The sequence below is a fragment of the Bombina bombina genome, chromosome 5 (assembly GCF_027579735.1).
Source record: "Bombina bombina isolate aBomBom1 chromosome 5, aBomBom1.pri, whole genome shotgun sequence".
NCBI classification, from domain to species: domain Eukaryota; kingdom Metazoa; phylum Chordata; class Amphibia; order Anura; family Bombinatoridae; genus Bombina; species Bombina bombina.
Genome location: NC_069503.1, coordinates 459,315,117 through 459,327,933, shown reverse-complemented (window position 1 = coordinate 459,327,933; position 12,817 = coordinate 459,315,117). Strand labels below are relative to the sequence as shown.

General features: G+C 36.6%; 1 protein-coding gene across 1 annotated transcript in view; it reads left to right on the top strand.

Moving 5' to 3' along the window:
• UBA5 (ubiquitin like modifier activating enzyme 5) overlaps positions 1 to 12,817 on the top strand; it is a 35,631-nt gene that overhangs the window by 17,010 nt on the left and 5,804 nt on the right. The window contains 5 exon segments of the mRNA XM_053714334.1: positions 4,885 to 4,971; positions 5,225 to 5,309; positions 9,346 to 9,450; positions 12,014 to 12,067; positions 12,070 to 12,143. Coding sequence (XP_053570309.1) covers positions 4,885 to 4,971; positions 5,225 to 5,309; positions 9,346 to 9,450; positions 12,014 to 12,067; positions 12,070 to 12,143 — 405 coding nt within the window.

The following is a 12,817-nucleotide window of genomic DNA, read 5'->3' as shown; positions in this document are numbered from 1 at the left end:
TTATCCAGTCTACACAATTTCTCTGGCCCTGCGATTGTACACATTCATTCAGAGCAGCCAAAGCCTCCCTGAGCAACAAGTGGAGGTTCTCAAGCATAAATTTTAAATGTAGAAATATCAGAATCAGGTTAAATCATCTTCCCTGAGTCAAAAAAAAAAAAAAAATCACCCACAGACTAAGCATATTGTGAGGTAGTATCATACATGGTTCTTAAAGAGTCTGTATGCTCTGTATCTACCCCCAGAGCTAACTGCTTTCCTTTAATTTCAGGTAGTCTGACTAATACTGCTGCCAGAATATTATTCACCACCTTTGCCATGTCTTGTAAAATAAACGCTATGGGCGCCCTTGATGTACTTGGCGCCATTTGAGCGTGAGTCCCTGAAGCGGGAGTCGAAGGGTCTGACACGTGGGGAGAGTTAGTCGGCATAACTTTCCCCTCGACAGAATCCCCTGGTAAAGAAACGCTATGGGTGCCCTTGATGTACTTGGCGCCATTTGAGCGTGAGTCCCTAAAGCGGGAGTCAAAAGGTCTGACACGTGGGGAGAGTTAGTCGGCATAACTACCCCCACGACAGAATCCTCTGGTGATAATGTTTTTAAAGACAAAAAATGATCTTTATTGTTTAACATGAAATCAGTACATCTGGTACACATTCTAAGATGGGGTTCCACCATGGCTTTAAAACATAATGAACACAGAGCTTCCTCTATGTCAGACATGTTAGAACAGACTAATAATGAGACAAGTAAGCTTGGAAAACACTTTAAATCAAGTTAACAAGCAAATATATAAAACGTTACTGTGCCTTTAAGAGAAACAAATTTTGCCAAAATTTGAAATAACAGTGAAAAAAGGCAGTTAAACTAACAAAATTTTTACAGTGTATGTAACAAGTTAGCAGAGCATTGCACCCACTTGCAAATGGATGATTAACCCCTTAATACAAAAAACAGATTAACAAAACGAAAAATATGTTTTAAACAGTCATAACAGCTCCTACTTTTGAAGCCCTTTTGAGCCCTTCAGAGATGTCCTATAGCATGCAGGGGACTGCTGAGGGAAGCTGAATGTCACTGTTTGTAATTTTAACTGCACCAACTGTAACTTTTATACTATAACAGTGGAAAGCCTCAGGAAACTGTTTCTATGCAAAATTTAAGCCAGCCATGTGGAAAAAACTTAGGCCCCAATAAGTTTTATCACCAAACATATGTTAAAAAACGATTAAACATGCCAGCAAACGTTTTAAAACACATTTTTACAAGAGTATGTATCTCTATTAATAAGCCTGATACCAGTCGCTATCGCTGCATTTAAGGCTTTACTTACATTACTTCGGTATCAGCAGTATTTTCTTAGTCAATTCCATTCCTAGAAAAATATTTTACTGCACATACCTTATCTGCAGGAAAACCTGCACGCCATTCCCCCTCTGAAGTACCTCACTCCTCAGAATGTGTGAGAACAGCAAATGGATCTTAGTTACGTCTGCTAAGATCATAGAAAAACGCAGGCAGATTCTTCTTCCAAATACTGCCTGAGATAAACAGCACACTCCGGTGCCATTTAAAAATAACAAACTTTTGATTGAAGAATAAACTAAGTAGAAAGCACCACAGACTCTCACAACCTCCTATCTATGTTGAGGCTTGCAAGAGAATGACTGAATATGGCAGTTAGGGGAGGAGCTATATAGCAGCTTTGCTGTGGGTGGACTCTTGCAGCTTCCTGTTGGGAAGGAGAATATATTCCATAAGTAATGGATGATCCGTGGACTGGATACACTTAACAAGAGAAAAAGACTATAATTCTTGGGCAGAAGGCAGTTTAGTTAAGGGTACACAATGAGCCAGTCTGGAAAACCGATCCACCATAACCCAGATAACTGTATGGTGGTCAGAAGGGGTCCATAATGAAGACCATTGTTATGTGTGTCCATGGTTGTTTGGAAATGGACAATGGTTGGAGCAAGCCAGAAGGCAAGGATCGGGGGGGGGGGGTGTTTGTTGGCAGCACAAGTTGTGCAGGCTTTTCATAGAAGGTCACCATACATGTTGGGAAAGACGCTTATAAGTCCTAGTCAAACCAGGATGTCCTGAGAGTTTACTATCATGAGCCCAGGATAGCACAGGAGTGTGTAGGTTCAGAGGTACAAAAAAGATATCGGAAGCCACGGGAGCTTCAGGAGGTTTATTAGAGTAAGCACATTGCAGTCTTTGAAGAAGGGTGGTATTCAGTTGAGCAACTACACAGGAGGGAGGTATGATGTGTTCAATAGGACTTTAGAGTAATCACTTGAGTGTGGAAACTGACCGGAAAGGGCATCAGCCTTCTTGTTTTTAGTTCCAGGAAGATAAGAGACCACAAAGTTAAAACGAGAAAAGAACAAGGCCAACCTGGCCTGTCGCGGATTGAGTCGATGAGCAGTCTCTAGGTAAGTCATTTTCTTGTGGTCGGTGAGAATCTGAATGGGATTGGCTGTGCCTTCTGACCAATGACGCCATTCAGTCAAGGCCATCTTAATGACTAAGAGTTCACGATTACCCACATTGTAATTCCTCTCTGCAGGAGTAAAGCGTTTGAAGAAAAAGGTTACAGGGTGCGACTTGGAGGTTAAAGGATCCCTTTGGGTTAGAACTGCTCTAGCTCCTATCTCGGAGGCATCAACCTCTAAAGTGAACTGTTGGTCAGGATCAGGATGGCGGAGCACAGGAACAGAACAGAAAGCCTTTTTTAGACGAGAGAAGGCATTTATGGCTTCAGGAGGCCAATGTTTACAGTCTTTGTTTTTCCGTTTTGTCAATTCAGTGAGTGGAGCGACTGTTTGAGAAAGGTTCTTTATAAACTTGCAGTAATAATTGGAGAACCCCAAGAAGCTCTGTAATTCCTTTAATGAAGTAGGTTGAGGCCATTCTAAAACTTTGGTGAGTTTAGCAGGATCCATGGCAAAACCTTGTTTCGAGATGACATAACCAAGGAACTGGATATGAACTTGGTCAAACTCACATTTTTCTAGTTTGGCTACCAAAGAATTGTCTCCGAGACATTGAAGTATCTGTCTCACGTGTTTATGATGCTCCTCCAGAGTGGAAGAAAAAATAAAGATGTCATCCAGGTAGACGATGACAGTGCGATTGAGGTCACGGAAGACATTGTTGGCAAATGCCTGAAAGACTGCAGGGGCGTTACACAGCCCAAAGGGCTTTACAAGGTATTCGTAATGCCCTGATCTTGTGTTGAAGGCGGTTTTCCATTTGTGGCCTGGGAAGATACGAATCAGATTGTATGCCCCACGTAAGTCCAGCTTTGGTGAAGAAGCGAGCATTCTGGAGTGAGTCATACAGTTCAGTGATCAAAGGAATGGGATAGCGATTCTTGATAGTTATGTTGTTCAAGGCCCTGTAGTCGATACAGAGTCTGAGCCCACCATCCTTCTTACTGACAAAAAATCGGACCGAACTCTGCCAGTAGTCTTCATATCCCGCCGTCGAGCCGGAATGATAGGGAATATCCTAGAGCAGAGAAAGTTCGCAAGATGAGGTAAGCGGTACACGCTATAGGCAGGGACGACAACAGGCGGGGAATCAGAGGAACAAGGTACAAGGGTAAACCACTAGTATGGTCAGGCAGGGTTTGGCAACAGTAAGTCAGTCCAAAGGTAAACCACTAGAATGGTCAGGCAGGCAGGGTTTGGCAATGATAAGGCAATCTGGTATATTAGGGGTTAAGCAATCAGAGTAGTCAGACAGGCAGAGTCCATTAATAGTGAGGTAATCCAGTACTTTAGGGGCTAAGCAAGTTGAGTAGTCAAACAGGCAGAGTTTAAGAATGAAGCAATCCAGTATACAGTAATAACAATCACACCCAGGAGCATGCAAAGTAGCACCTATACTTGGGCAGTGAATGTAGAAAAGTGAGCAACTTACATAAGTGCAGGATTCGCGCCACAGGAGATCCAGACCGGCTTCAGAGTGAAAGGAGCATGCAGCGATGACGTCACTGCCGCACGCAACAGTAGCCCTTGACAACCAGCAGGGAAGCAGGCGCCGCACCCCTAGCAACGGCTAGATCGGCGCTGTGTGACAGCAGCCAAGTTTAGGCAACTTTCTAATTTACTTCTTTTATCAATTTAGTTCTCTTGGTATCTTTATTTGAAAAAACAAGAATGTAAGCATAGGAGCTGGCACATTTTTGGTTCAGAACCTGGGTAGCACTTTCTGATTGTTGTCTAAATGTAGCCACCAATCAGCAAGCGCCACCCAGCTGCTGAGCCAAAAATGGACTGGCTCCTAAGCTTACATTCAAATAAAGATACCAAGAGAACAAAGAAAATTGATAATAGGAGAAAATTAGAAAGTTGCTTAAAATTGCATGCTCTATCTGAATCATAAAAGTTTAATTTTGACTAGACTATTCCTTTAAGGAGGTTTAGCACTGATTCAACTTAGATACTATTGCAAAGAATGATTTTCCTATCATGATTGTTGATGCAAAACTGATAGCTTAGGGAGGGAGGGAAAATTTAATCAAAACCTCAAATAAATTACCTAAAAGTGTTAGCCCAAGCACAGATGTATTTTACAGCAAAAGGCTGCAAAATAAATAATGAATGTATATTGCAATAATGTTTCACTTGCAAAATTAAACATTTTATGCATTGTTGAAATTGCAAGTTTAATGGTCCTTTAAACAAGAAGTCCTAGGAGTGTTGATATGGCCCCCACAGAGCCCTGATCTTAACATCATTGAGTCTGTCTGGGATTACAGAAGAGACGGAAGCAACTTTACAGCATTTGTTCACACCTATATTATCATTTTGCACAGTACTGTATATCATTGTATTTATTTCAATACAGTATTTTTCTTGCATTACTTGTAGGAACATAAATCCTGATGTCCAGTTTGAAGTTTACAACTACAACATCACAACCATGGACAACTTTCAACATTTTATGGACAGAATAAGGTATTTTTTTTTTTATTGCAGATTGATAAAATATGTAGAATGTCAGATGTCATCTAGTGTAATGGTTATAAGGGGCATATGTTAGCTAAATTGGTTATCTTAATAAACAATCCAAATGTGAATTAAAAAAAATGGGGGGGGGGGAGAGACCTCTGGCCCAAATTAGCAGATGCAATGGCCCCCACTGAGCACTCTTCTTATGACCCATATAGCTTTATAGTGCTTACAAATAGTTATGTTTTCATTTCTGTAGTAATGGTGGACTGAAAGGAGGAGAACCTGTGGATCTTGTGCTTAGCTGCGTGGACAACTTTGAAGCCAGAATGGCAATAAACACTGTAAGTGATATCCGATTGGTCTTATTATTAGATATCTGACTTAGGGATCGATCACAGTCCTTTAGAAAAATGTATCAAATTATTTTCAACAGTTAAACACCATTAAAGTCTATGGGGATTTTTGTAGATAAATTAGTTTGTTTTTCTAAAGGATTGTGATCGACCCCTTATTTCATAATATTATAGCCTCTGGTTTTTTTTTTTGTTTGTTTTTTTTAAAAGAGGACACTAAACCTAATTTTTTTGTTTCATGATTCAGATAGAGCATGCAATTTTAAGCAACTTTCTAATTTACTCCTATTACCAATTTTCTTCGTTCTCTTGCTATCTTTATTTAAAAAGCAGGAATGTGATGCATAGAACCCGGCTCATTTTTGGTTGATAACCTGGGTTATCTTGCTTATTGGGTGTAAATGTCAGCCTCCAATAAGCAAGCGCTATCCATGGTGCTGAACCTAAAATGGGCTGGCTGCTAAGATTTAAATTAATGCTTTTAAATAAAGATAGCAAGAGAACGAAGAAAAATTGATAATAGGAGTAAATTAGAAAGTTGCTTAAAATTTCATGCTCTATCTGAATCATGAAATAAAAAAATGTGGGTTCAGTGGTCCCTTTAATGCTATGTTATTCAACTAATATCTAAGTCCACAGCAGTTCCTTTCCCCTTTAATAAGGGTTGCCAAATAGTGAGGGGGAAAGTTAGTCGTGGAAAAGCCTACAAGTTGGTGATGTCTCTTCATGTCTTTGGATAATAGCTCTTTTGTGTTATTTCCTTTTCTTCTTTTTTTCCCATCTTGTATATCTTTGTTTCCATACAACATGAACTATATTTATGCAGATAAATATATGATTGAACAAACAACTAAGAGATTTTATAAAGGAACAATAATGCACATTGTAAAGTATGTCTTTACATTCCATATAAACTATGTGTATAAAATTAGAAATCCAGTTTAACGAGGGTCTGGTTATTCCTGAACCAAGACAGAGAAAAAAAAAAAAAGAAAGGGGGGGGAGGAGTGGTAGTCAGAGGTATATGCATTGTTTTATGGCCTCTCAGTTTTAAACCTTTAAAGGGGACATTAAACACTTTGAGATGGGTAATATAAAATGATAATTGTATATATAAAATTAACTCTGCAATATACTTTCATTATTTATTTTGTCCTTTTTGCCTGTAATTCCATTCTGAATTGTGAGCTTTTCAGTTCCTGTTAGAAATGGAACTGTTAAATCCAGCACAACCATTGGCTGCACACTCTTGTGACCTATTATAACGTCCCTAATTGGCCACAGCAGAGAAGGTAACACAAGTTACAACATGGCAGCTCCCAGTGTTTTATAGACACTAAAACTTTACACTTATTTTGTCACTTTTTAAACAACTAATGAAACTTTACAAAAATACATCTACATGTTAGTCATGGACTAATCTTTTCTTGAATGCATCATTCTATCTAGCATGTATTTAGTGTTTAATGTCCCTTTAAGGACATAAAAACCTCTTTGTTTTTTTATTCTTGATTCCAATAAAGTACACAATTTTTAAATATTTTCTAATGTATTTCTTTTATCTAATTTGTTTCATTCTCTTTGTTGGAAAGTATACCTAGGTTAGTAGGCTCAGAGGATGGGGGCTGGCACATACTGTTATATGCCGCTTGTTATTGGCTTTCAGCTAGCTCCCAGTAGTGCATCATTACTCCTTTAACAAGGATGCTAAGAGAATGAAGTCAATTAGATAGCAGAAGTAAATTGTTAAGTTGTTTAAAATGGTGTAAGATCTTTCTGAATCATGAAAGAAAAATTTTGGGTTTCATGTCCATTTAAAGGAATATTACCTTACGTTAGAGAATTATTTCACCCTTGATTTCTTCTGGACTTTAATGCACATGTTGTATCAGTTTGTTTTTATTTATTTATTTTTTTAGTTAAAAGGACATTAAACCCAAAATATTCTGGTCATGATTCGAAAGCATGCAAATTTATAGCGGTTTATCCATTTGCTTGATATGAATGCATATGTTTATTTTGTTTTCCATGTAGTTTACTGTATTGTGAGGGGGTTTTCCCAGTTCCCTTAGGAGACTTGAATGCGTACAGTTAATGGGCACATCACCCGGCTGATTTTACTGACCACCTGGCTGAAATTTAAACTAAGTATTAATCTAAAAGTAGAGTTAAATTGTGCGAATTCATTTGTGATTTAGATAGCTAATATATAGGGGATATGAAACCCAGTTTTTTTTTTTTTTTTTTTTTTTTTTTCATGATTCAGATAGAGCATGCCATTTTAAGCATCTTTCTAATTTACTCCTATTATACATTTTTCTTTGTTCTTTTGGTATTTTTAGTTAAATGTAAGCTTTGGAGCCGGCCTATTTTTGGTTCAGCACGTGGGTAGTGCTTGCTGATTGGTGGCCAAAAATTTGGGTTTCATATCTAATGACTTCACAAAAGTGTAGCAACAGAAATTTACTATAATATATATAAATAGGTTCTTTCCTCATATTTTTGTTTAAGTGCACAATTAAATAATTGAACATTTATTTAAACTATTGTTTAATATTTATTTAATAATATTTGAAACTGATATGTTTTACTAATACATAAATCTTCATGTTATCAACAATATTTTTGTTAAAAATGTAATGTTTCTACCAAAACACTGAAATATTTTGTAATCAAAATGCCAATACATTAGATACTAAAAATATAAAACTAATATAGTGATTTTGTTTATAGAAAATTGAAGCAGTGTATGAAATCTAGTTTTTCAATAACATTATTCAATGTTATGGAAGGGCAACAGGTATTAGATCTGGAAAATATAAAGTTATTGAAGATTTCATGATTCAGATAGGGCCTGCAAGTTTAAACAACTTTCTAATTTACTTTTATCATCAAATTTGCTATTGTCCCCTTGGTGGTATTTTTGAAAAGCTAACCTAGCTAGGCTCAAACTGATTTCTAAACCGTTGAAAACCGCCTCTTAGCTCAGAGCATTTAGAAAGTTTTTCACAGTTAGACAGTACTAGTTCATGTGTGTCATATAGATAACAATTGTGCTCGCTCCGGTGGAGTTATTTAGGAGTCTGCACTGATTGGCTGAACTGCATGTCTGTCAAAAGCACTGAGATAATGGGCAGTCTGCAGAGGCTGAGATATAAGGTAATCACAGAGGTAAAAAGTATATTAATATAACGGTGCTGGTTATGCAAAACTAGGGAATGGGTAATAAAGGGATTATCTATCTTTTTAAACAATAAAGATTTTGGTGTAGACTGTCATTTTAATGTGATTTAATGATTCCCTACTAGTGTAATATGGAGAACTATTCTCAAATAGTGTGTCACACAGTTTTATAGCGTGACTTGAAAGTATGAGCAATGCACAATATAAGAGAATTTAGTCTTAAAGGACCAGTAAATACAGTAGATTTGCATAATCAACAAATAAATGATAAAAAGACAATGCAATAGCACTTAGTCTGAACTTCAAATTCTGATAAATTTCAGTGTTTATGTCTATTTCATCATTTGTATCATGTGACAGCCATCAGCCAAATCACAAATGCATGTACGTATTTGGGAATTCTTGCACATGCTCAGTAGAAAATGATGACTCAAAAAGTGTAAATATAAAAAAAAGTGCACATTTTGTTAATGGAAGTAAATTGGCAAGTTGTTTAAACTTGCATGCTCTATCTGAATCATGAAAGTTTAACTTTGACTTGAGTGGTCCCAACCTTTATCTGTTATCCCACAAATCCAGGTTAGTGACTGCAGAGAATCCTAAATACACCAGCAGCATTTACAACCTTTCCCAGCACCGTGTTAGTCATTATTCTGTATGAATGTAATTGTGGAGCAGCAGAACTGTTCAAGCCCAGCAGCAATAACTGTAATGTCTTATGGTGTAAATAATACTTTATAAAAATCTTGATTCACATCACTAAGTGTGATTTTTCTTATTTCTGTTTTTGAAGTATTTCATGTGTATTTTTTCTTTTTTTTTCTTTTTTTTTTATATATAGGCCTGCAATGAACTTGGGCAAATCTGGATGGAATCTGGGGTCAGTGAAAATGCTGTGTCTGGACATATTCAGCTCATCAAACCTGGTGAAACAGCCTGTTTTGCAGTATGTATAGCATTAACTAAAACACATTGGGCCAGACTACGAGTGGAGCTTAAACATTTGCTCGCAAGCAATATCGTGTTTTCGCGATCGTTTGCACACATGTTAAATTGCGTTTGTGGTGTAAGATTTAGGAGAGCACTAAAGAAAGGCTAAGCAGGGAAATTTGTGAAATGTATATACTCTATAAAGTATGGTCAAGTGTGTATCCAAACGTCTATAAAAACGATTTAGGTTTATTCCAAAACAAAAAATGTATTTAACAGACATAATAATATAAAAATGTTACAGTGTTTAACATGGATCCATGTAACTCAATGAGCTCAATGGTAAAAACAATTTATAGTAAATACAATATATAGTAAAAACAATAAGAAATGGTTCCTGAAATTGTGGCGTGGACCACGATAATGGTATTAGTCTATGAGGCTTGATAAAGGCCTATGATAGGGCCGAAATGCGTTGACAGTATATGGGTAACCCTATTTCTTTTATTCACAAATAGTCCTTAGCGTTATTGCACTATTGGATGTTTTTGATTTTAAGTCTTAGAGGCACTACACATAGAAGGATCTTCTCAGATAATCATCAATCTCCCAAATAGGATTTTCCTTCACTTATTTCTTCTAATGGAATCTTCAATGGAATTATAACATAACACTAGTTTTATCTTTATTTAATATTTTTTATTGTTTCCACCCCACTTTTTATCCATTTTTATCCCATTTTTCCATATTTTTTCACTTTTTATATTCACCAGTTTTTGATGTGTTTTTTTATTTTTAATTTGTTTTTATTTTTTGAGGGTATTTGCCCCTTACTAGTTGTGTGCACCATTTCACAGATCACCTTTTTTGCACATTAACATATTTTTGGCACACCATCACTTTTAGGACTGGACATGGATTTATCATACACTTGGGACTAATAGACTAATACCATTATCTGGTCCACGCCACAATTTCAGGAACCATTTGCATTGTTTCTTATTGTTTTTGGTTTTGTACTAGTAAATTGTTTTTAATGAATAAAAGGTTGGGACCGAAGCGCAACGGGAATTACCCTCTAGCTTTATACACAGGCCTTCTAGCTGGCCCAGAAAGAGCAAATGTATAGTAAAGTAGTGTTCTGTAGTCCTTGTGGTTAAACTTCTGAATGTCCTATAAAAAAAATTAAAAAATATAGTGTAGAACATACCAAATGAATAAAGAATATTAGGAAATCTGCCTTACCAACTGTCTACGCGTTTCGGGCCTATGCAAGGCCTTTTTCAAGACGAGATTGTTTTGAAAAATGTATTAAACTAATTTTATTATACTGATATATTCATCTATTATTATACATGCTCCTAGCACCACTATATCCTATAAGAGATTTGTGGCTTGTTAAATACCCCAGCCTTTCTAGGCGCTTTATACATCTAACTAAACTATAATAGTTGTTACTTTTTAAACTCATTGAGTTACATGGATCCATGTTAAACACTGTAACATGTTTATGCTTATTATGTTTGTTAATAGAGACATTTGGATACACACTTGACATAAGAGTATATACATTTCACATATTTTCCCTGCCTTAGCCTTTCTTTAGTGCGCTCCTAAATCTTACACCACTTTTAATATTCCTTAGGGGTGGCTAGGTACCCTGCTTTTAGGCACCTATATACCAAGCGCTAGGGCTAACTAAATAAGTAAATTGCGCTTGTATTACAAGTTTAAAGTAAACTAGTAGGGTGTTTTTTTTTTTCCACTTTTTTTGCTCCCATTGACTTCTGTGGGAATTACGTTATCACGCATGCGATTTTCTAGAAGTAAGCTGTTTGGGTTAGCGCAAGTGCGATAACTTTTTTTACTTTCAAACTCGTAATATGAGCGGAACCTGATGCGCACCAAAAAGTTTACTATTAACGCACTAAGTGAAAGCGCTAAATTGCGCTCCCACTCCTATTATGGCCCGTTATTAGTACTTTAGATAATGGTTGTTTTTGGGGTGTTTGTTTTAGTCAATGTTCAATTATTTTGGTTTCTAAGTGGGGTTTTTTTGGGGGGTTTTCTCTGTAAATTATTTTAAAGGAGAAGTGTCAAACACATCTGCTTTTATCTCCAATATGTAAAATCTAAGCTCTTTACCTTCTGCTGCCCAGAAAGTATAGATTACCATTTAAAAAAAAAAGTTTCCAATTTACTTATATTATCAAATGTGCTTCATTCTCTTGTTATTCGTTGTTGAAGAGATATCTAGATAGGTAGCGTGCACATGTCTGGGACACTACATGACAGGAAATGGTGCTGCCATCTAGTGCTCCTGCTAACGTATAGTACAGCAGACACAAGCACACTTCTGAGCTTTTCAACAAAAGAGAACAAGAAAACAAAGACCATTTGATAATAATAAATAAATTAGAAAGTTGTTTAAAATTTTATGTTTTATCTGAATCCTGAAAGAACATTATTGTTATTCTAAGATCTGATTAGTAAAATACCTGTACAACCTGTTGACTGATCTTGCTCACCTTATTAGGAATAACTCGTTCCCACAACCTCCATTTTTGTTTCTCTTTCAGTGCGCTCCTCCTCTTGTAGTTGCTGCAAATATAGATGAAAAGACCCTGAAACGGGGAGGGGGTTTTGTGCGGCCAGTCTCCCTACCACCATGGGAGTGGTAGCGGGGATTCTAGTGCAGAATGTTCTCAAGTAAGTGCCCCTTTTTAGTTAAAAGGACATAAAACTCAAAAATGTATTTCATGATTCAGATGGAACATAACATTCTCACAACTTTTCAATTTACTTCTATTATCAAATGTCTTTGTTTTTGTGTTATCCTTTGTTGTAAAGCAGAAAGATCAGTCCAGGAGTGTGCACGTGTCCGCAGCATTACATGGTTGCAATTTAACAACAATGTTATACATTAGCAGGAGCACTAGATGGCAGCACTATTTCCTGTCATGTAGTGCTCCAGACCTGTGCATGCTACCTATCTAGGTATCTCTTCAACAAAGAATAACAAGAAAACAAAGCAAATTTGATAATAGAAGTAAATTGGAAACTTTTTTTAAAATGTATTCTCTGTCTGCATCATGAAATAAAAATGTTGTCCCTTTAAGTTAGCTTTTGTAGTATCTTTTTGAAAACCAGATACTTCAATTCAGGGGGGGTGTATGTTGACTTAAAGGGACAGTCAAAATTAAACTTTCATGATTCAGATAGGGCATGCAATTTTAAACAACTTTCCAATTGACTTATTTTAGCGTTGAGGAATTTGTTGGTGCTCTATAAATAACCGATAATAATAATAATCATCAAATTTGCTTTGTTCCCTTGGTAGTATTTTTGAAAAGACAAACCTAGCTAGGCTCAAACTGATTTCT